We start from the raw sequence: 23745 nt of genomic DNA on the forward strand, positions 1-23745 counted from the left end.
CGAGTGGGCGGCGGGGCGCGCGCGGCGGGGGCGGGGGCGCGCGGGGTCTCCAGTGGGAACCGCGCGCTCCCGGTGGCAGCGCCGGGGAGGGCGGGGGGTGGGGAGGAGGGGGAGGGGGGAGAGCGGCCTGCTCCTCCCCCCTCCCCTCCCGCCTCTGCCCCTGCCCCGGGGCGGCGGGTGGCGCTGGCCGCGGCGGCTCGGGGCTCAGTGTCCTTGTGCGGAAATGACACACGGTCCCGTCACGTCACGCGAGAGCGCAGCGCGCGGACCCTCGCACACAAAGAGCGGGGGGGAAACGCGGGCACCAGCGGCGGCCGCTCCAGCCGCCCCCGCCGTCCCGGGGCTCCCGTGCCCCTGCGCGGAGCCGAGGTAAGTCCCGCTGCCGCCGCTCGCCGGGCCGGGCGGCGGGAGGGGCGCCGCTCCGCGCAGCCCTCGGCGGGGAGCGCCGCCCCGGCGGGTAGGGGAGGAACGGGGGAGGGGGGGCCGCGCCAGCGAGCGGGGGAAGCGGGAGGCGCGGGGCCGGCCCCTCCCCCCGGCCGCGGCTCGGGGCCCCGCCGCCGCTCCCCCCCTCCCCGCCGCGGGGCGCGGGCCGCCGGGGGCGGGGGGGGCTCTTTGTTCGTTGCTTGGAACGTTGCTATAGCGCTGCGGCGCGAGGGCGCGCGCGCCCGGCCCGGCTGCCTCCATCTGCGGGGCGGGGGGAGGCGGGGGAGAGGGGAGAGTGGAGCGGTCACGCCGCCGCCGCCTCCAGTCTCACCTTATCCCCTCCCCCTTCCCCCCCCCCCCGCGCCGGCCACATAGATCCGCCCGGGCAGGGTTCGGACCGGAAGCACCAACCGCCGCCGCCGCCGCCTCGGGCTCGTGGGTCTGACCGCGGAAGCGGCCCCGGCCGCCGCGTGCGGGGCGCGCGGGGCGTCCTCACCGCAGCCCCCGCCTCCGGGCGGGGCCTCGCCGCCGCGCCGCTCCCACGTGGCGGCCGCCGCCGCCCCTCCGCGGGGAGCCCCGGCGGGGCGGGGGGCCGAGAGGGAAACCCCGGCGGTGCGGGGGCGGCCGGGCGGCGTCGCCGGCGGTTGCCCCCCCTCCGGGTACCCGCTTCGCCCCTCACCCCGGCCTCGCGGCTTCGCAGGAGCCCGTGGAACGGCGTGGGGCCACTCGCCTGTAACGGCGAGGGCTGGGGTCGGGCTCCTGCTTGGCAAAACCGGTGGCAGCAGCGTCCGGCGGGTGATTCTGGGGTAAATCCTAGCGGTTCTGGGTGGGCCGTGCGCTGAGGGGAGCGGAGGAGGCACGGCGGGGTACCGGCCGCCTCTGCCCGGGTCGCCCGCCGCCTCTGCCCTGCTTTCCCCGGTGGTATGTCCACACAGCCCTTTGTAAACAGAAGGGAACAAACTCTGAACCAGCAGAATGCGAGCCGGCGGCAGGCCAGCAGCCATGTGACGGCTTCCACATAGCGTTGACGCAGTCCCAGAGCTTTTTGGATTGAAGTGCGGGTAGAGTTTGTCGCTGCCACCTGTAAAAAACAGTGTATGCCCGACCCCTGGGGCAGAGACGTTGAAAACAGGGAAAGGAAAACCTTCTCCCTGCTTCTGGCTGATACCCAGTCACCAGATTATGAATTTACATGAACGCTCGCATCCAGTAAAAGAAATAGTCGTGCCAATATACGTTGATACATTTTCTCCCCTGCTAAATCAAACCCAGCGCTGGACCAGCGGCGCTTTTATCCTTGCTAAGTATTTTCATAGTTTAGATAAGTCCGTTGGATAAAAATGAAGGAAAGTTGAATGCAGTTTGGAAGAGATTTTAAATTGTCTGTACGAAGTTCAGATGGAACAGTCTTGTAAAATAAAAGCAAAGAATGAGTGGAAAGAGAACGAAGCATTGAGGAAAACAGAATGTTTCTAATAGACGTGGGGAGGACACCTGATTGAAGAGAAACCAAATTGATGCATTAATGCTGGAAACAGATTAGGTTAGTATTTTGCTGACCACTGCAAGATTAAATTAGTGTTTGATAAAGTACAGGGGACAGGTTGAGAAAACTTCAGCTTTAGGCAACTTGTGGGAAAACTGAGAAGAGTGATTTTTTTTTTCTTCTTCTTTTTTTTTTTTTTTTTTAAGTTAAACTGCATCTGCAGATGTAACTAAAATGAAATAAAAAAAGACCCAAATTGAGAACATGCCCTGTAAATCCTATTGGCAAAATGCCCTTATTGCAGGCTGGCTTCAGTGGAGACTTGAGGCTTCCTGTCCTCCTCCACAGGGCAGCAAAGGAGGTTTTCGAACTATGTTAAGTATAGGGATTTTATTGTCCGTAAGAGTAATGCTTCCAACAACATCTGCTTGTTCTTTTAAAAATATTTTTTCGTAGTTTTAGAACTTGTTATACATGTATTTATAGTCAGAACATGATTGTAATGTTGGAATACTGTTTTCTAAGGTATTTAATATTTCAAGTGTCAGTACTGGATATCAAGAATAAATCTTACTCAAAAACTCCACTCTTGGGTCCCTAGCAGCACTCTAACTGTCTCAAAATTGACAGAATAGAAAGCATCTGCTTTTAGTATTCTTTATATTGTCTACTTGCATTTTGTTCATTGTTCAGTTAACTGAGGCAACATTCTTATTTCACAGTTTCTTTAAGATGGGTAGTCAATTTGAAATCAATTACTTTTTTTTTTTTTTTTTAATAAAGACTTCTTCAGTCTCCTGCCTTTTTAAGTAACTTCCCAAGCCTTTTCAAAATTTTTGCTCAGAAAAGTCACAGTTAGAAGGAAACCTGACTATATACCAAGTACAGTTAGGTGTACAAATCAAACAAAAGACGTATTTTCCACCCCCTCCCCAGTTTCTCTCTGTTATAATATTTTGAGGTGTAATTTGTAACATTAAGTAACCTTGTTTCAAGCAGCATGCTGACAGTGACTTTTTCTGGTGATTTGCTAGTTCTGGACATCATACCAGTGAGCGTGGTGATGAGGTTTTCGGCCGTAGAAGGATACTTATATAGAAAATGAAAATACTAATGAAAATGCAAAAAAGTTCAGAAAAAAAATGACATTGTTGTCTTTTTTTGAGAAAGCATTGTCAAAATTCTGTAATATTTAAAGTTAAATCACTGGCCCATGGAACTGAACAGAAGGCAAGCATTGCCTCTAAGAAATACATTTTACGACTCAATTTTGGAGTGGTATTTATGTGTAATTCTGTTGAATTGAATTCGAGTTGCATTGTTTTTTACAAATTGGATGAATCAAATGTACCTCGAGGATAATTGCAATATTGAAATAATTGAACGCAGTGCTACAGCTAGGAAGCAAGAGATGCAGATTACTTGGCTCCCAAAGCAGAGCCCAGAACTCACAGTTCTCTAGGTTTGCTTCTGCAGCCCAGCAGGAGAGCTTTCCAAGAGACAGCCTGGAAAACAACACGCACCCCAAGCAGGAGGCAACTCCTGGGCAGCCTGAGCAGAGGCGTGTGGCTTCGGTCCCGTCTCCTCCAGGGACTGCAGGGCTGGGTGTTGAGAATGGGCATTCGCTCTCCTTATTTTAAAGCGTCATGCAGGAATCGTTCCTCTAAAACATCACGAGGGACAGTATTTTGTGCTGTCACTGCTTGGTTAGAGCAGCCCTCTGCTCACCTGCTGCATGGGATGGGGCTACTTCCCACCTACCCACACCTACTTTTAAGACCGTGGGCTTCCCTTGGGAAGCATTGGTCACTTTCTGTGTTTATCCGCTGTGTGTTTTGTGTGAGAAACAGAGAGAGACCCAGAGACAGGGAGCAGGACCCCAGACACTTGCCTGTCCGGGGAGTGTCTTAACTGCTAGACTGATTAATCATTGTCCCTTGCTGAGGATGAATATCTATACAAGAGTTTTGGTTGGCTCTGGGTAAACCACACTCTAATTACGTAGCATAATACTGTTGTCATTTTGTGATAAAGTCCTGTTACAAGAAGGCATATGTAAGAGAAGTTGCTACTTTGGGCTGTTAAATGTGCAGTTCAATGTGCAGCTCTTGTAAAATTTAGCCGATGTTACCTCCTCAGAATAGCAGCTTTGTTGGTATTCCCATCATTTATTTAACTTCACTGGGTTGCCTGTGCTTTAAGAAGAATGTTGTATCTTTCACTTCGTGCTGAAAGCAAGGAAATTGAGCAGCTTATTCCACATATGCTGTTAAACACATATTTAATGTTACTAGCAAACACATGTATCATCCTTTCACCAAAATGTAAAGAACAATTCACTTCTTCAGAAGCAAAGGACACTCAAGTAGAATACTTTTCATTGAAGCCTCTGAGTTTTGTGTATGAAGCAATGTACCACCATGAGGCTTTAAAAGGAATAAACGTCTCATAGTACACAGTGTCTAAACCGCTATATTTTTAATAACATTGTTATAGTCGATAATGAAAAATTAGAGACATTCCTTCCAACCTACATGAAGGTGCTAAAATATTTAGTGGGATGGTGTGCATTCAAGGAGCAGCATCTGTGCATTTACCATGCAGTGATGAGCTGAACAGTACAATGTTGTGCAAGCATTTAATTTATAAATAGCAAACTTCTGTAAAACTGGTAACAGGCATTTTTATTGTATTAGAATATATTAGTTAAGATAATGATTAGTTTACATTTAGAATTGTAATTAACAGGTGTTATGAAATCAGAGTCGCTTTCCAAATACAGCATGTGTGCACTTTTATACTTTTCTACATGGTTTTCACACTATTTTTTTTTTCAGTTGTCAGAACTTATTGCATTAGATATGGGAGTTTGAAGAGTAAAGAGTTACTTTTTTAGTTATGAACAGCAGAACAACAGTGGGTTTCTTGGTGGATTTTTTTGTTTGTTTTTTTAAGTCAGAACTTGAAAGTGATCAATTAGGCTTTCTTTAAGAATGATTGCAAAGGCAGAGAACTGCCTTGATCTTACTTTATCAGCAAGGTCTTTTCTCTTTGCACCGTACTTTTACAATGGTCACAATCATAAGACGGGTAGGGAAAGCATCCTCCGAGGCCAACACATGAGTAATTGTAAGGTGGTAAATAGGAGGAGAATGCACATCCTGGGGTGGTTTAACTTGCTTATGATTCAATTTGGTTTTATATATCAGGAGCTAGGTACACTTTTATGCTACTTCTAAGCAGCATTATGCATTCGTTATACTGGATGATATGAGACTGAAATACATTTAGAGTGTGATTTGCAATTTGCACCCTTACTCATAAAATCTTTTGTACCTAAATGCTTTAAATCCTTAAGGCTTCGGTGCATATTTCGGGTAGGCACATTTTTGATAAATGGATTGCATTTTTTGCTCTGCTCGCAAAAGCAGCATCAGGGTGGTAGTTAGCACTAAATGCGCAGAGAAACATTCCAAAACCTGAGTGTTTCAGGGTATTCTTTCATGCTTTGGAACTCGCAGCATTGTGCTATGCACTGAGTGAGCTTCCCTATTAGCCATGGGTAATACCATTTCAGTGTTGAATGTTGGTACCAAAATGGTACAATGTTACACTTAAGTATAATCTGATAAGTCTTTTGAATAGAGGCATGTGCCTCAGTGATACCAATGCGAGTAGGGAGCGTTAAGTCCCTTCATTGAGCTGTCTTGTTCCTCATCTAATTTGATGAGAAGAAGGGAGAGCAGGATCTGTGGGGATTTGGCCAATAGTGACAGCCAAGGTGTGTTGGGACCCCCCCTTCTTTCCCTGCCCCCTTGTGCCCTGGCCCACCGCTCCTGTTCCCACATGCCCTCCAGCATGTCATGACCTGGTGATTAGATCACTCTTCTAGGATTTGGGGACCTGGATTCTTGTCTGTGCTGCAAAATCAAGTGCAGGAACTTAAAAGAAAGAAAAACAGGTTTTCTGGCTCCCAAATACCTCTTTAAGCATTCTGCCATTGGTAAGTGAAACACCCAACATTTACTTATGACCGTCCTCTATGAGAGTCCCAAAGTACTGAGCATGTTCTGAAAATGGCTGTTGAGTCTTAGCCAGCAGGGCAGATGCAGAGGAGTTCCAAGTGTGGCAGTCCTAGCAGGAGTCAAAAGGGTTTGTGTATGTGGTCCACCAGGAACTTGGTATCTAGAATCTATAACCGCCTACCAGTTTAGCTGGTAGCTGAGTGGGGTTTCTGGATCTTGCTGCAAATCACAAGATCACAAGTCATACCCGCTTAAATTGGTGTCTAGAGTTAAACTGTAATGCATGTTGAATTTATTTGTAGTAGCGTAACTTGAAATGGGACACAATACTGTGTATCACATCAGTTCTCTGCAAATAGGCTCACTGCACATTAGTTTAAAAAGAATACTATCATTGTTTGCATGATTGCAAATCTAGGTATTTTTATTCACTTCTCTTAGAAGAACAAAGCTTTAATCACCCTAAGAAAACTGTCCAGTTTGGTTCATCTTTTTTAACTGTTTCAGAAGTGTCAGGATGTGTGGGTGAGTCTGGAGGGCTGAGCCCAAAGGAATGTTTCTGTCTTCCCAGGTGAGTGCTGGCATCCCACAGGCTCCGTTGCATGACACCTAGCCGTGGCTCAGCACGGGTATCTGTACCAGCACTAGTAGCTATCAAGGCAGTTTAGATGGGAAGGTGAGTATACGTTGATACATCAACAAGCTGCTTATATTGAGACATGAATTATGTAGAAATTCTCAACTACATACTGTCTTCAAGACCGTTCTCAGTAGATGAAATGTAGGCAGTAAAATCCAATGATCTGTTGTTTGCGTTGTGAGGATGGGGTCCGTTTACCTCTTCTTCCTTGATTGTTGAATATGTCCAAACACTACGCGTCTTCCTGTTTACCCTACATTAGATAGGTTTAGCCAGTGGCTGTGCTAGAAGGACGCTGCCATTGATCAAAAGCAGAGTCTCTTTTGAAGAAAAAGTGAGAGTATTAGCTGTTTGCTTCATTTTTAGTGTTCAGAGGTGTGGGATCCATAATCAGGGTTGAAAGAGTTACTCTTTCTGAGTGTTTTACCCATATTTTAGCATAAGCATAGAGAAACAGATTGTTAGTTTACCTATTGTAGGCCTGTTTCGTTAGGTATTTCTGAACTGTCCACACATTCTTTGGAATTTAACTTTATATACAAGATAGAAACCAAAGAACTCAGAGAAAATGTTTCTAAAATAACTTGGTTCACAAATTAAAATATTTACAAGCAAAAGCCTAGAAGTTGAAGTTTAAGGTTTATGTTCGTATTTTGTAAAGCATGATTTTTTGGCCAGTTCAGGTGGAAATACAAGAAGTTTCAGCTAAAATTTAGACATACGGGTGCTTAGTCTAGAGTGCCAATCGGCTTCAGTAGGATCAGGATCTGGCTGTTGATGCAGCTGCTATTGTAGGTGTTTGGTATGTTTTGGAATCCACCTTCCAGATCCTCTTTCCACCAGAATACTTTCTGGATGTATTGCAGCATCCGTCTGTATCCCAGCAAGATAAAGCTGCCAAGGCTGGTTGCTCTGCTGATCATGGCTGCAGACATGGGCTCCCAGCTTCAGCACAGGGTGTTCACTCTTTCCTAGAACTAGCTAACTGCTGTCCTGTAGATAGCATTGAGTCAGTATGAGGTTAAGGATGAAAAATGTATTTATCTTCTGTTTTGAAAAAAGGCATGCAAGGTAAGAATGAAATATGTTTGTATACTCAACATGATGAGGAACAAATGCCGGGTGTTTGCTCTGTTGGATGAATTTCTTACTCTAGTGCTTTTTGCACTATTTTGTCCCAAGTTCTTCCAGGTCTTTTTTCCTCCGGCTTTGTTTATTCTCATGATCTGGGCCAGAATGCTGCCTCAAAACAGATTTTGACACTGCTGCCTCTTCTACGGAGGCAATAATTATTATTCATAAGTACTGATTCACTGCAAACAGTATTTTAAAGAATCTGAAATGTTTTATCTTTAGTGGATTTTAAACCAACAAAATTATTGTTAACCTTACATAGACAGGCATACATGTGTGGACATGCTCACGCATGCACACAGGCTTTCCGCCTTCCCATAGGCCCTAATTTCCTATGGAAGCAATGATACAATTGCTCTGTTGTTATCTCTGTGTCCGCTCACTACTCGCTTGTGACTCCATTGCTACCCATGGTGGTGTAAATAGATGATAAATGAAGTTTCATTAAATGGTTGAGCCAAGCCAGTGGCTCGCTGGCTGAGAGAAAGAGAGATTTTAATTCTTACCAAAACTCATGCATACTCCTGAGCTGGGCCTGATTACTTGCTGTTTTACCTCTCTGATTTAGAAGAAAAGCAGCCCGGCAGAGAAAGAGGTAAATTGTTTTCTGTCAGTTTATCAAGCTGGAAGAGCTCACTGAAGGTTAAGATGGGCACCCATGCTTGACCAGGGGAGCAGGTGGAACTGTGAGGCAGGAGATCAGAGGAGCAGTTGAATCCTGTCTCTTGACAGAAGCTGTCATATGTGCTTCATTTTCTCATAATACCTAAGTTCTTACAAATCTCACAAAGAAGACAGGAAACCAGATAAGGAGAGAGATATTACTAGGACTCCTAAAAAGGAAAAGGCTGGAGTTCATGCTTTGTTTGGCACTAGAGAGTTCAGATATGAAACCCAGTCTTTCTAGGCCTCATCTATTCTGATGCTGGTTTTGACTATTTGTTTTTAATTGTATTCTGGCAGGTTTTAAATAAATTAAAAAAAATCAAAATAAATAATAACCCTTTGTTTTAAATTTATGAAACAATGTTTTGAATTCATGTTATTTGACCTGAGTTTGGGATAGCTTTGGTCTTCCTGATGTTGCCTCCTTTAGAAAGTCAATGGTTAACCAGGGTATGTGTTTTACTTTAGTTTTCACTTTTTTTCTTAAAGAGTGGCTGTTCAGATCCTTGTTTATCTTCTTCTTCCAGTTTGCTTGTATTCTCTCAGAGGAGTTCTCCTAAAGCATTCTTCCTATTTGAATAGCAGTAACAGCAGGAATTAGAAGGAAAATATAATTCCCTATATCCCCTCCTAATATTTTGTGTTATTCCACTCACCGCCACCTTTGTAATCTTCCCTTCTGGCTCTGTGTTTACCACCTTTTAGTGTTTTGCTCTGAGAGAGCAGTCTAGGATTATCTGAAGAAACATTTTGATTTCCATTACAGAATATTCTGTAGTGGTACCGGCTGATTTGCTTACTGTCACCTCAGGCCCTCACAAAAAGACTGTGTCACACTTCTTGAGCACTGGCACATGTTGGTCTTATACCACATCCCTCAGAGCTAAGTATAGTGCAGTGTGGAAAAGTGTAAGAATGATCTAGGCACTGAATATCAATATATCTGGGATATCAGGGCAAAATACGAACGTTTAATAGTATGTGCTTTTCTTAAGGTCCAGTGTAGCTTTTTGATGGTGCTGTGCAAAGTACGCTGTTTTAGGATTTTTCATAAAGAGCTGTAGTGTCTGTGTCTAAATTCATAAATATTGTTGAGTTAGTAAGACTTGGAATTAACCCTTACCAGTGCTTATTTAGAAGTTGGTGTGGGCCACTTAGTTTCATGCTGTTATGCCTCTACAGAGTTTGCAAAAGTTTAAGTGAAGTGATTATAGTACTGTTAAACTGGCATAATTTATATGTGGATCAATTCATAAATGCAAGTCCCGAAATAGGGGATTATGGTGTAAAAGGACTAGATATCTAAGGGGTCTGTAGTAGCTCTATGTCCAACAGAGACTTCTTCTGGTGATGTGATGATGAAGACAATCTCATGTTATCCTCTTGAGGATGCCCTTTACAAGGCTGTATATAGGGGCCATGTTGAAGATCAGCACATCAAAGGGTATTTTGGCTTCTAGAGTGGCCCAGTATGAGCTGATTTTATAACTCCATGCATCTTTTGTTTGAGAATGTGTGCTAGTATAATTGTAGTGCAATAGTACAAAATCTTATCCCGAATGGGATATCATACTTACCATTAACAGCCATCAGCTACTGACAGAGAAAAATTCATAGCTACACAGCATTCAAGTTTTTACAGAGTTTTTCAACAGTATTTTGAGATTATTGTTTTTTTAAAATCTATTCAACACTATTCAGAAGAGGTAGATTTTTTTTTCCTCCAAAACAGATTGTCTGTCTCTTTCTCTCTCTTTCTCTTTTAAATTTCATTATAATTCCCACTCCTGCACTGTACATATACACTTTTGATTGATTGATTTTATTCACTTGGTCCAGCCAGAGAGAAGCCTGTCTTGATTTCAGACCTTGGCTAAAGGAGAGGCAGGAACAGTTGAAAGAAAACTGTTTGAAAGAAGAATGTGACTGTGGAAATGTAAAGTAATAATATTCTGGGGCCAAGTAAACATAATGCTGCGTGTAGATGAACATGAGCAGTGTGTGATAGTTTACCAGTCACCAGCTTACCAGCTGAGAGTGTCAGTTTGCAGCTCTGTGCCCTGTAATGGTTAGTGAGATCTGATTAGGTTGTTTGCTTTGTAGATCTCCAAAAGATTTAGGATATCTTTTAGGAACATGTACACAGATTGATATTTGCCCCCAGGTAACTTGCAAAATTAATTTTCAAGGAAACAGAAATAGAGCTGAGTCTTTCATGTGAGAAGTTATGTTAAGATCATGCTAGAACAATACATAATATTTGTTTTTCCTTACAAAAAGCATTCTTGCATTATTTAGAGGCTGACAAAAAGTAGTTACTGTAGATCTGCAGATTGCTCTGCTTGAATTGATGCAATCCATATGAAAAGATCAAAGATTTTAAAATTAAAACTTACTCCAGCATGTATATTACAGCTTATGATGAGTTTTCCTTCTGTGATGACTTTGGGTCACCCACAATGGCAGTATAAAAACATTTGACTGTAATAAGTAGCGACTTGTTGCAGGATGGAGAGTTTAATACAGTTAACCTCCATTTATATACTGCCAAAATACTTTACAGAGAAGGTTAAAATGACTTTTACTTTTCTCCATACCAGAAAAAGACATATAGTTTTAAATACTTACCTAGCTGTCGTATGTTGTCTGCAATATAGTTTACATGTTGACAGGTCTATAGATGGCCATGAAATTTACCGAAAATAGCTAGTTATTACAAACATACAGACTGTAAATCATCTGTGGGCTGTTAATGCCCAATGGCTCTAGATTAAAAGTAATTACAAAAACAGATGTAGATATTTCCTGATTCCAGAAGATGCTGATATTTATTTTTGTATTTTTGTTTTATTCTTTAGTGAGATAGAAGATGAATTCAGCTGAAATCACTGATGATGATGAAGGTAAAATATTATACTTTGTGTAATTTATGATCAGGGAAAAATACTTCTTGAATTAAAGTCTTTGTAACCTGATAAAGAATGCACTTGGATCAAGACAAATTACATTAATGTTTTTTAAAAAGCTATCTAAAATACACCATTATCTTTGTTATTCATTATATTTGCTTCTCTACATCCTTCCTCCCCCTCCAAAAAATCTTCCTACTGTAACTTTATTTGTTTATACTTTAGACTCTTCTTTGGGGAAGAACCTGTTGTTTACTGGATGACTGAATGGTTCCTAGCATAATAAAAACTTGACTTTGGAGTGGCCTCAGCGTACACTTACCATACAAGTCATAAAAAAGAATGATGTTTTTCAAAACACATTTTCGTAAAAAGAAACAAACCACAAAAGATTGTATTAAGGGTGTCATGGTTTTCTGGAGAGAGTGCTTTATCTTTCTAAACCTTCTCTTTTTCCAGTAAAAATTCCTAAAAAAAATGTTGTGAAAGTAGAAACAGAAAACGAAGATGAAGCTCTAGACTGCTCGGTAACATCCAGATCTGCTGAGAAACACTCACTGGATGGTGCAGTTACTTGCCTACAGGACTCCAACAAACGGAAGCAGACCTCACTTGGTTGTGATGGTTCAGGGAGCCAGCAAGATGTCTTACCCAGTGTGAAGAAAAGACGCTTTACACAAGAGGTGACTTCTCTATACATGACTGTGTGATTTTTCTGTTCATATTTTGTAGGCTAAATCGATTGCTGCTATAAGCAAAATGCAAATTGCTTAACTAGATTTGCATTAGTAACAAGTTTGAGGCAAATACAGCTAATCCTAACGCAGTTTGCACACATTATTTGTCTGGATATTTATTTAAATAACAGAGGAGTGATCATATCTACAAAATACAGTTACAGGTTAATTCATTCATGTGAAATATATTTTTGTTGTTTGTCAGAGAACGTAGGAGCAGGTAGTGATTTGGATTAACTGAGCATGACTGATTATAGTCCCTCTCATGTCACACAGTCCTTCAGCCGAACAGCCAGTGGTAGAATCAGGGCAGTAATTCTTCCTTCTGTGACACAGATTTCAATGTCAGTGAGACAAGTATAAATTTGTGTATTATTTGAAAAATAAAAACTCAAGGATGCAGAAGACTTCATCATATCAAGAGCAAAATGTATTACAACTTCTCGTGCAGCATCCCACTTGTGATGATCCAGATTTTTGTCCAGCTGGTGAAGGAGATGCCCGGTCTCTTCTGTTATCCTGTTCTAGTGTTTCATCTGTCTAGCAATTGGAGATTTTCATTAATCTTTGCTGAGACTGAGCAAGTTTCTTTTTGTCCTTGTTCTTTTCAGTAGGGAGAGCAGGGATTGTCTCTTCCTAGAAAAGTCTTCTGCTCATGGGAGAATTGGCGTGATGCTGTGCACCATCAGCCCTTCCTTTCTAAGACTAAAATTCTGGTTTTTCAGCTCTTCTTCAGGAGTCACTTTATATTTTTGTTGTTCTTTTTGAGATTCCTGAAAGAGTAGTGTCCAGTGTTGGATAGTCACATCTCTTCTAACACCCTCTAAAGTAGTATAATGACCTCTTGTTTTTCACACTCAGCACTTTATTAAAATAACCTAGATTCAAATCCATCCTCTTTTGAATAACTTCAGGCCCTGGGTTATATTTAGTTTATGACCTACTCTAATGCACATATCCTTTTCTGCTGTTCTGCCTCCTAGCCAGTTATTCCATGTTGTATTTGAGCATTTCATTTCTCCTTTCTAGCCATAGCTCTTCATAATTCTTTTTCTTGACTGTCATCTCTCTGTCTTCTCGGGGCTTTTTTTTTCCCTGAATGCCTGTGGTAGGTGGGTTTTAATCTTATTACGTGGTTCTTTTCCCTTCTCTTTCTCTTTTTACAATTGTTTGACTTACATTCAGGTTCTTAAAAGAGCTTCATAATGGTCTCTGAACTTTGCTTGCTTTGGATTTTACTGTTTGCTCTTTGCCTTTAATAAATTTTTAAATTTAATTTGAAATGAATTATAACTTTGGACTTAGAAAGTGACCCAGTAACAGTGATGAAAATTCATTCCGGCTGACCCCAGTGAATCAGCATGTTTAGCTAAATAACCAACCAGAAATAGTCCTTAATCCTAACAACATTTTTACAGTTAATTACTTTTCTAGTACCAATATTTTGCATTAGTTGATGGCTTCATTAACTATTTCTGTTTAAACAGAGGACAAAATGTTAATTATTTTTGAGAATATTGTGCTTCTAGTATATTTTTACTGCACATCACGTAAGCATCTCTGTATGGTACAAGCAGAGCTGTACTTTTTATGTTATAGATCTATACTATTGGGCTGGTGATTATATTGCTAAATTACTTTCTATCAGAAGACATTTTGCTTTTTTTAAATTCTGATTGTCACTTCATAACCACTGCATTTTCCCTAATTTTCTTTTTTTAAAAGAAGTGTAGAAGATTGTGAGTTTAAAAAATGTATGTGCAAGACATTTCCAAGTTCTCATGTGTTTGATAGAATCTTTTTATATGTTTCTTGCTCATATATTCTTTACTCATATGCTAGAATATTATGCTCTGTATTCTTACAGATATTTAGGCTTTGTTTATTAAGCATAATAAAGGTCATAAATTAGATGGACTTCAGCACTAACAGAGCAATAACTGAACAACTTTTAAAAGTTGGCCTAGGACTCTGAGAGACAATGTGAGAGACTATTTCACAGTTACTTATATTGATTGATGTTTAGAAAAATACTGCATTTTGCAAACATTCAAAGAATGTATATAATATAAAAACTCACTGTGCAAGCAGCACTATCTTATGTACATTGAGTCTCATAGAACACTATCTTTGCATATTTTTTGATGGTACATTAAAACTGAACGTCTTAAATGGGTGTAGTATTTATCTGAAATACATTATGTTTAAAGATCAGTGTTACAGAAAACTAACTAAAAATACTAAATACTAGTTTAATTGAAAAATTTACGAAAAGCCATGTATTTATGCTTTGGATAGTGCTGTTCCCAGATGGAAACTGTATAAAGACAGGATAATTAAAAGCCAAAGGAAAAAAAGCAAGAATGCATCTGAAATAGAAAATCCTTAAATATGGGCCCAAATGCGTTGTCATCTGTTAGTCAAACAATGACTGTGTTTCTCAAGTGCAGATAACCAAATTCGTCCCGCAAGCAGATCCAAACGCTGTGAGCTGCATTAGTGACAGGCCAGAAGTTCTGCTGCCATCGCAGCAGAGATCTGCTGTAGTTCCTGACGTCAACACTCCTCCTGCAGAGCACCGCGTCCAAAACTGAGAATGCAAACTTTCACAGTACTCATTGTCAAAGTGCAATAAGATACTTAAGACAATGAATTTGTATTGTTTAATACACATTCTAATATAGCTTTGCCCTGGCTCTGTGTGTGAGGTGTGCATTAATAGAAGTTACCCCAACATTGCCAAATTTTATTATATAATTAATTAGGGAAAAGGTATGGCAAGAGTTCTGACGAGAACTGACAGACAACTGATGGCCTGTGGCAAACTATTTAGTAGAGAAGGAATTGAATGAATCATACTGTGTATGTGTAGGATATTTGGAATATTCTTTGTAAACGGGAGCGTTAATGGAAGAGGTAGCAGGTCCCACTGTGTGTGTAAGAAATGTATTCTCTAGAACTGCAATTTTGTTTTGTTCTTTTGATCTAAAACGGTAAAAGAAATTTGTAGTTCAGTCTGGGCATCTGACTGGGGAACAGAACTACGCATATTGTCGGGAGAGATTTTCATTACGTGCTTTCAGCTGATGTCTATTTGGGAGAGCTCTATTACCATGTTGAAATAGCTCTGTTTCTCCATGGACAAGTACAGGTGGTGTATGATGATGTCAGTCCCAGGCACAGGAGCCTATGGTTAGGTGGGAGCAATGTGGATCTCGGTCTGCTCACAATTTGGTCTCTTGTGTTGTGGTATTCTACAAGTCACAAAGAGCTGATTTACTTAGGGTATATCATACTGCTTGCTGGGGTAAGTCACCCTTTAATAGCTGATGGTGTTACAGGACTCTGGTTCCTTGCTGTCCTCATAGCAAATGTGCTTTAATATGAGTGGGGCTGGAGGAGTCTTCTAAATGGGACCTGGAAGTCAGGTGTCCTAGGCACTACGACGGCTAGTATTCTGTGCACTGTGAAATACATTGCCTTTGCATTATGCTTTCATTTTATCATCTGTCCATCCGCACCGCTTTGGCGTTTCATATGTAGGGTTGTATGATGTGAATGAGAACAGAACTTGTAAACACAACTTCAATTTAATTGAGTCTGCTGGTTTCTAAACTTGGAGTGGAAACCAGCTTGTTTTTCTGAGCCTCTTTTGAGTATACGTTGCATTAGAAATTAAAAAGTGATTAGATTCAATTTGTCACTGCAGTAAGCAGATACCAAGTGTGAGTGAACATAGGGACCAGGTTAATTTCATGAGTGCTACAGTTCTGTTTTTTCAGAAAGGAACCTTAATTCAAGTCCCTTACTACAGAATGTAATGGAGTCTTCACTGGCATTTCAAACTGCTTGGGGCTCTCAGCTCAGACCTCAAGTCTGTGTTTCATTTGTTTTAATACTTGAATGCAAATTCTGTTTTATCTAATTAATGTTCTGTGGAACAAGCCAAGCAGAATGTTTCAGCACAGTCTTCTCTAAAATCTGTGTGTTTTCTCATGTTTGAATTCTGTATGTTGGATTTTGATTCTGTTGTATCTACTTAATTTCCTAAGAATTATTTGCAATATCCATGTTTGCAAAAAAACCCAACTCGCCCAAACCCTGCATATTTGATGCAGGTTCATGAAAATGCTTACTTCCAATTTCATGCAATGAGGAAGAGTTAGAAGTTACTGAGAATATTAATTCCTTAAGAGCTCATTACTGTTTTTTATATAAATAATTTAGAAAATTAGAAACCCATGAGTCTAAACTTCCCTGCCTTTCAGAAATAATCTTAGGCTTCCCTTTTTCAAAAGACAATACCAAGGTACTTTTCACTTTGTTTTAAGTTTTTATTATTTGAATAGAATACTATTTTAAAATTACAGTGATTCTTAGAACTTGTTTAGGAATTGTACACCATTACAAAGATTAAAAAACCCCTATATAAACCTTTCACATCAGAAAGAAGAGAATAAGCATAATTTTGGTGTCTTATAGCTTTTGTGGTATTTTCAAAAGCTAACCTAAAGAGAATGCTGGAACATTAAATGCAGTCATTGGAGGCAGTGGCAAGGTCACAGGACTAGGAGTCAGAAAATCTAGATTCTATTCTTGGCTCTGTTGCTGACTTGTTGCCACCCAAATTCTCTACAGCCCAAGATCCTCATATGCAAGGTGAAGCATAGTGATACTTAATTTGGGAGAGTATTTAGAGCTCTGAGGGTAAAGAGTACTAAGGATTATTATTGCATTTCTATTCCATGGAGAAAGCCATGAGCCAAAACCATTAAAAAACCCCAACTAAATAATACTTTACTGTATTTTTATTTTTACTTTTCCTAGTGAATTTATTAATGTTGGTGTATTTGACACAACTAAGTCCTCTGGAGAAAATTTGACTTTGCATATTTATGTAACTGCCTGCTTAAGGGGCACATACTTATAGCTAATATTTTTAAGGCAGTCTTACTAATACAATATTTATTCATTCAAAGGGCCCCCTTTCAAACATGAAGAACAGAGATACTGGCTCACCCACTCAGGTAAATGCAGAGCAGCCAAACAAGAACAAGAATCCTAACGTAACGTGGCTCTGTGAAGAAGAATCCTTCAGTGACATAACCACTCCATCTTATAAAAAACCTCTCTATGGCATCTCACACAAAATCACAGAGAAGAAGAACCCGCCAGGAGCAGAGCAGTTTGCTTCTTATGAGTTGTTTGAAAAAATCAACCCCAGCAGTCCCTCGCACCTTCGGACTTTGAATGACCAACGCAAAAGGGACTCTGCTGCAGCCATCGCCATAACAGCGGCCACCGCAGATTCTGACCCAAATATATATTCTTTGATACAGAAAATGTTTTACACGCTCAACACCCTCAATACCAATATGACTCAGCTTCACAGTAAAGTTGACCTGTTGTCGCTGGAGGTTAGCAGAATTAAAAAGCAAGTCAGTCCAGCAGAGTCTGTTGCAGACTTCAAGCCTCCCCCAGAGTACCAGCTGACTTCTGCGGAGCTCAAACAGATCATGGATCAAAGCACGTCAGGTGGAGACCTAGCTTGCCGGTTGCTAGTGCAGCTCTTCCCAGAGCTCTTCAGCGATGATGAGTTCAGCAGAAGCTGCAGCGCATGCGGCTTTCTCAACAAAAGGAAACTTGAATCTCTTCATCTGCAGCTTATCCGTAACTATGTGGAAGTTTGTTATCCTTCTGTGAAGAATACAGCTGTGTGGCAGGTGGAGTGTTTGCCACAAGTCAATGATTTTTTCAATAGATTTTGGGCTCAAAGGGAAATGGAAAACAGTCAGCAGAATGTGCAATCGTCCAGTTTTTATGAGACCGAGCAGGTCGAATCCTCTCATTTTATGGAGGATAAAGAGCAGGAAGAAGCTTTGTCCTTGGACAGGAGTAATGCCATTGCTTCAGATTATATGCTGGATGCTCAGGATCTCAATGAATTTTTAGATGAAGCTTCTTCTCCAGGGGAATTTTCTGTTTTTTTGTTACACAGATTGTTTCCGGAACTCTTTGACCACAGAAAATTAGCTGAAAGGTACAGCTGCTTTGGAGACTCTGGAAAACAACTGCTGGATCCTCATCGGCTTCAGATAATCCGTAGGTACACTGAAATTTACTTTCCAGATGTGCAAGAAGAAGAAGCCTGGTTGCAGCAATGTGTTCAGCGAATAAACGATGAGCTTGAAAATACATATATGGATGGAAGTGAATGTGATCAGATGAGAGATGACTGTTACGATTCTTCTAGTTTACCAGATGATGTATCAATCATAAAAGTGGAAGACAGTTTTGAATATGAAAAACCTGGCAGACGCTCAAAAAAAATTTGGCTTGTACCCATAGACTTTGACAAACTTGACTTTCCCCCTCCTGATTTTGATGTCCCTGTCCCAGATTACCTGTTGAACAAAGAACAGATCAAAAGCATATACGAAAGCAGTCTTTCTATAGGCAATTTTGCCTCTCGATTGCTTGTTCTCTTATTTCCTGAACTGTTTACTCATGAAAACTTACGGAAGCAATACAACTGTAGTGGATCTTTAGGCAAGAAACAGCTTGACCCCACTAGAATTAAATTAATTCGACATTATGTGCAGATACTGTACCCCAGAGCAAAGAATGACAGAGTGTGGACATTAGAATTTGTTGGGAAGCTTGACGAGAGGTGTCGACGAAGAGACACGGAGCAAAGGCGCTCGTACCAACAGCAACGGAAAATCCATGTGCCAGGGCCTGACAGGAGGGAGTTTCTCAGCTATGCAATAAACCCTGAGAGGTTTCGAGAAGAATTCGAAGGGCCGCCGCTGCCACCGGAAAGAAGCAGCAAGGATTTTTGCAAGATACCACTCGATGAACTCGTTGTTCCTAATCCAGACTTCCCTGTGCCTTCTCTGTATTTGCTGTCTGATAAGGAGGTAAGAGAGATAGTGCAGCAGAGCCTGTCGGTCGGCAACTTTGCTGCCAGGCTTCTCGTAAGACTCTTTCCCGAACTTTTTACTCCGGACAATCTCAGACTGCAGTACAACCATTCAGGTGCTTGTAACAAAAAACAACTCGATCCTATCAGACTGAGACTGATTCGTCATTACGTGGAGGCAGTTTACCCTGTGGAGAAAATGGAAGAAGTATGGCACTATGAATGTATACCGAGCATTGATGAAAGATGCCGGCGTCCTAACAGAAAAAAGTGTGATATACTGAAAAAAGCAAAGAAAGCAAAAAAGTGACAGGCTCTTTAAATTCCTAAGACTTTGACCACTAAATTATTGTCAGGATTATGCTTTGGTTTAAACTGAGGGGCCTGTCAGGAGCTGAGGGTGCTCAGCATCTGGAAGAGTCAGGCACTAAGTTTGTTGTGTTTTAATGTGTGTGTTGCATCTATGTGGGCACCACAGCAGTGGGAAGTGGCTTACTACATTTGTACATGGGTAAAGGCCCTAAGTCATCGGTGACAGAGCTATCAGTGACTCACTAAGAGCATGATTTTCACTGGTGCAAATACATGTATTGAAACTGTATTACTCCACTCCCCATTTCTGCCTCATCCTTTTTTATCACTTTCTAATAACAATTTTTTTTTTAAATCATTGTGCTCTTCAGAAGCAGTTTTTTCATTATACCCTTATAAACAGTGTTGTTATTTAATTCGGAGTTTGAAATGAATTTACATTTGAAAGTGCCATGTTCATTGGAAATCATTGGAATGTTAGACATTGCTTCTACAGTAATTGCAGCTTCACATTTGTTTTCTTCTTGATGATACTGAGATACTGAAAATAATAATACCATGTCAAAGAATGGGTCAGAATGGTGTCATTTGCATTTTTGACTGTTACCCAGGTTTTATATCTAAAACCAAGAATTAACTGTTGAGGAATTGAGATGTGAGCATAGACACAATGTGAATGTTTTTTTCTATATTGATACCACAAGCTTGGTCCTGCCCCTGTGAGTTCTTTTTTTGTTTTGTCCAGTGTCACTGCTGGCGTGGCTGAGGATGGCTCGTCCGAATAAAGCCAGCAGAACAGACCCAAACCTGTACCCATGAAATGTCTTGCCATCACCTGCTTGCCACTCTCTTTGTAAAATAACAAAGACAACAACAACACAAGACCTGAAACAAGAACTAAGAAAAATTTTAGACCTTACTCTCTATCAAAGTCATGATTCCAAAGGTTTCCAGTGTTCATATTGAATTGCATATATAAAATGTATGTGCAAAGATTGGCTTTGTGATGAAATCCAGTGTTTCAGGGTCCCCACGTATGAGCTGTGGTAATGTAACTCATTCTTTGCGTGAATGTAGCAGCAGCTGGATATTTCAGGTGTAGGGATATTGAACTCCCTCACTTTGCCAAATTGATTTAGTGTAATTAGTAGCTATTTGGAGGCATAACTGTGTATGTATAACTTAGGTTCATATGGTCAAGTTTGCATCATTAATATGTCCAAAAGTGTAAAAAAGACCACCCAGAACCCAATGTGAATTTGCTGTATGACTTGTCACTGGAGAGTGCTGCTTTAAAACTATTTTCCTCTTTTTTTTTTTTCTTTTTTTTTCTTTTAATACTGATAGAAATGGTGAAAGAGTCAAACATGGATTTTTAAGACAGTAAAGACAGTGATCACTTACTGACCATTGCTGGAATACCTTGGAGCAATTATTGGTGTTCTCTGTGGTCCTTTTTTGTTGTTTACTTAGATGGGTCATAGTATCAAATTTCAAGTCAGTTCCAGTGTAATTTTCTATTTTAGTATTTGTAAAAAAGTACAAAATACTTGATATTTTTACTTCAGATTTTTAGAATTTTTTTGCTCTTTGAGTCATACTGATCTCCTTCTTTTAAAAGCAAAACAAAACGTTTTTTTCCTAATGACAAGAACTAGTAAAAGTATTATGTTAAACTGGGAGTAAATAATAATAGATAGTAGCATTTGCTCATTTTCCCCATATGCTATCAACATTCTCAAAGAATGTATGAAGAAAGTCGTGAATGTACTAAATAATTCACTGATACTGTTTATATCCATTTAAATGTTTCCTGTTGGTTTAAATAATAGCAGACCATGCACAAAATGGATATCAGAGCAAATATGGCTATAATAAAATGAAAACATTTTACCAAAGATAAAGAACTGATACCACAATGTCTGCATTTATCTTTCATTTTAGTGCATAAATTTAGCAAATTGAATGTATCAGAAATCAAGACTTTCTCTTGTAATTGTATGCTACCTAGCACCTCTGTGAAATTTTTTACATGCACTTTTATGGGAGATATAAAATGACAGAAAGTATTAACAGCTGCTTAATTTGTTGTTGCGAATGACTGGCCAGAAGGTAAGAAATATAATTATATTTTCTTATCTTAATATCATACACGTTTCATCACTTAATGATGTCGAAGCTCCCAGAAGAATTGGATATATATATTAAACTTTTCTACAACTGGCAGATGTTACTAGCTAGCATGCAAATTTGAGACATATACTGGCTTTTGCTGTCAATGTTGACATCAAGTAAAAAAATCAGTCCATATTATCTACTAAGTAGTGAAAAAACAATTTTCACCTTTTAAAATTACATTTTTGAAAGTGGGTATAGGAAGATTTTAATTGTTTTTTTCTCTTCTGTCTAATTGCTGTGTACATTCCTTTTATCTCTTCACAACCGTTTCATGATTTGTTTGATTGTATGTTTTATAACTGATATCAAGAAAATACAATCATATGAATAGTGACATCGTTCACTAATGAAGGCTCTTGCAGTGCATCTGAAGTACAGCCACTTCATCCGGTTGGTCAGTCTTGTAAATAAATTAAAGGTATATTATTTTCATACAAGAAGAATGTTGTCTGGTGATTGCTTGAGTACGAGCAGGAATTTTTTCCTATGTTACTAAGTATGTTACTAAGATGAGATAACCTTGGCTAGTTGGACAATACATAAATGAAAATGCCCGGGTTTGCTGCAGCCATTTTAAAAGATTTTTCTGTCTTTCTTTATTTAAAAGAATAAACTTGCCATTTTGAAAGTGAGGTGATAGGAAGATTGCTAGATACTGAAGTGTTTGGAACGTACATAGCTATGCACATGCTGACTTTCTATGGATGAACATTACTTCCTACCTACCAGGTCAGTAAACCCTGATAAGGTGAATATCAAGTGTCTCAATCTACTTCTTATAGTTTAAATATATCAGCTTGGATAAGCATTGAATAGCTAACAGCTTTCTAAAAAAACCAGTGTAATATATCATTTTTGTGTCTTACCCATTTTCCACAAATTAAAAACTTACTTAGAAGCTCTGTAAAAGATGTAAAACAGCACATCAAAAGGGAGATCAAGTATGCATCAGATTATTGCCTGTTAACTGTATTCAGCTGACAGAATCAACAACAAGTTTGCAAATGAGAAAAATCTTTACTTGAAGACAACCACTTTGTTATGCTGATGCATTACAGCCCCTGAAGTGTTTCATGTTCTAGGAAATGTTTGTGACTGGTTTTTCTTATCTTCAAAATGCATATAATTTATTTCTAGATACATTTTTTTAATCTGTCTTTTGTTTCTTTTCAATTGTTGTTTGATCTTTATATTATGTTATAGCAGTGAGAAACAGAGAATTGTGTGCTCTCAATGCTCTACAAAGGCACACCAGGTCTAATTTCATGCTGAAAGGGGCTAACATGAATTCTACAGCCCTAGGAAGCAGAAAAAATAGTATGCACGTTTATTCATAATTTATTCAGATTTTGCTTCACTGATTAAAGGGATGTGAAACAGCTGGAAGATTCGATGTCTTAAGCCTACCTGTACTGAGGATGGGGCATAAATTGACACGTGTTCTTACTTACAGTGCACATTTTAGTTGATTGCACTTAAAATCTATGGGAGAGCTAGTGTGGTAGGTTCATGCCTATGATTTTTCTGAGTAAATCAAACAAACACCATCACTGTCATTGCCAAAATTTCCTCACTTCCTTGGTTTGACTTTCTGATTTTTTCCATTGTTATTGAAACTCAGTTGGCACCAACATAGTTATGGGTTTCTTCTCAGGAACATGCTGAAAACATCTTTTTAAATATGCTTGAAGGTGTTTAAAATGAATAGCTGAAGTGATGGTTTAGTTCCCTCTCTTAATTCTCTCTTATGATTCTCTTTGCTAAGAAAGAAAGAAAAAGAAAGAAATCCCCATTTGTTTGTCTTCTTTCTTTCCTACACGCTTTTTTGTCCTAGTAAGTATTAAGATAGATAACTTTCTAGTAGTAACAGTGCTTTCAAAATCCTCATTTTACCCCCTCCATTATTAAAATTCATCTAAACTTCTCATTGGTAGTGATAGTTTTCATTTCTTACAGAAATTTCTTACAGAATACATAATACTTATATTTGTCACAGCTCATATAAATTCTGTCCTGAGAGGTCATCTCTCCTGCAGCGGAGTGCTGGCTGAAGGAGCTGCCCTGGGTTGGCCAGTCCCAGTGCTGGAAGCAGATGACTCCTAACGAAATTAAAACTCCATCATATTCACATTTTCCCTATAGCTCATCTGACTGGCAGGAGATTAGCCCTTACACTGTATTATTTTTATCTAGCATATTCCTCTTCATTTTTGTCATTTTCTAGATGCTGTCTTTTTTAGTTAGTGGCCATAAAAGCCTATGACATGGGCAGACCACCTGCTTACTCCATTTCCTGATCTGTTCCACGATGGG

At 40.2% G+C, this 23745-nt stretch overlaps 1 protein-coding gene across 2 annotated transcripts; it reads left to right on the forward strand.

Annotated features, from left to right (window-relative positions):
- The first annotated feature begins 178 nt into the window (after nucleotides 1–178).
- BEND3 (BEN domain containing 3) lies at nucleotides 179–21875 on the forward strand. Of its 2 annotated transcripts, XM_074819401.1 has the most exons (5): nucleotides 179–369; nucleotides 6506–6610; nucleotides 11233–11277; nucleotides 11743–11966; nucleotides 17000–21875. In XM_074819401.1, exons 3-5 carry the CDS (start codon nucleotides 11244–11246, stop codon nucleotides 19250–19252), a joined length of 2511 nt encoding a protein of 836 aa, XP_074675502.1. In that variant the 5' UTR covers nucleotides 179–369; nucleotides 6506–6610; nucleotides 11233–11243; the 3' UTR covers nucleotides 19253–21875. The 2 variants fall into 2 exon arrangements, with proteins under 2 accessions (XP_074675502.1, XP_074675503.1); XM_074819402.1 differs by lacking the exon at nucleotides 6506–6610.
- The last annotated feature ends 1870 nt before the right edge of the window (nucleotides 21876–23745 follow it).

The sequence above is a fragment of the Strix aluco genome, chromosome 3 (genome assembly GCF_031877795.1).
Source record: "Strix aluco isolate bStrAlu1 chromosome 3, bStrAlu1.hap1, whole genome shotgun sequence".
Classification (NCBI taxonomy): domain Eukaryota; kingdom Metazoa; phylum Chordata; class Aves; order Strigiformes; family Strigidae; genus Strix; species Strix aluco.

Coding starts and splice junctions, on each gene's coding strand:
- BEND3 (XM_074819401.1), top strand. CDS start 11,244: ATGAATTCAGCTGAAATCACTGATGATGATGAAG. Junction 11,278..11,742: donor AATCACTGATGATGATGAAG/GTAAAATATTAT, acceptor CTCTTTTTCCAG/TAAAAATTCCTAAAAAAAAT. Junction 11,967..16,999: donor AAAGACGCTTTACACAAGAG/GTGACTTCTCTA, acceptor ATTCATTCAAAG/GGCCCCCTTTCAAACATGAA.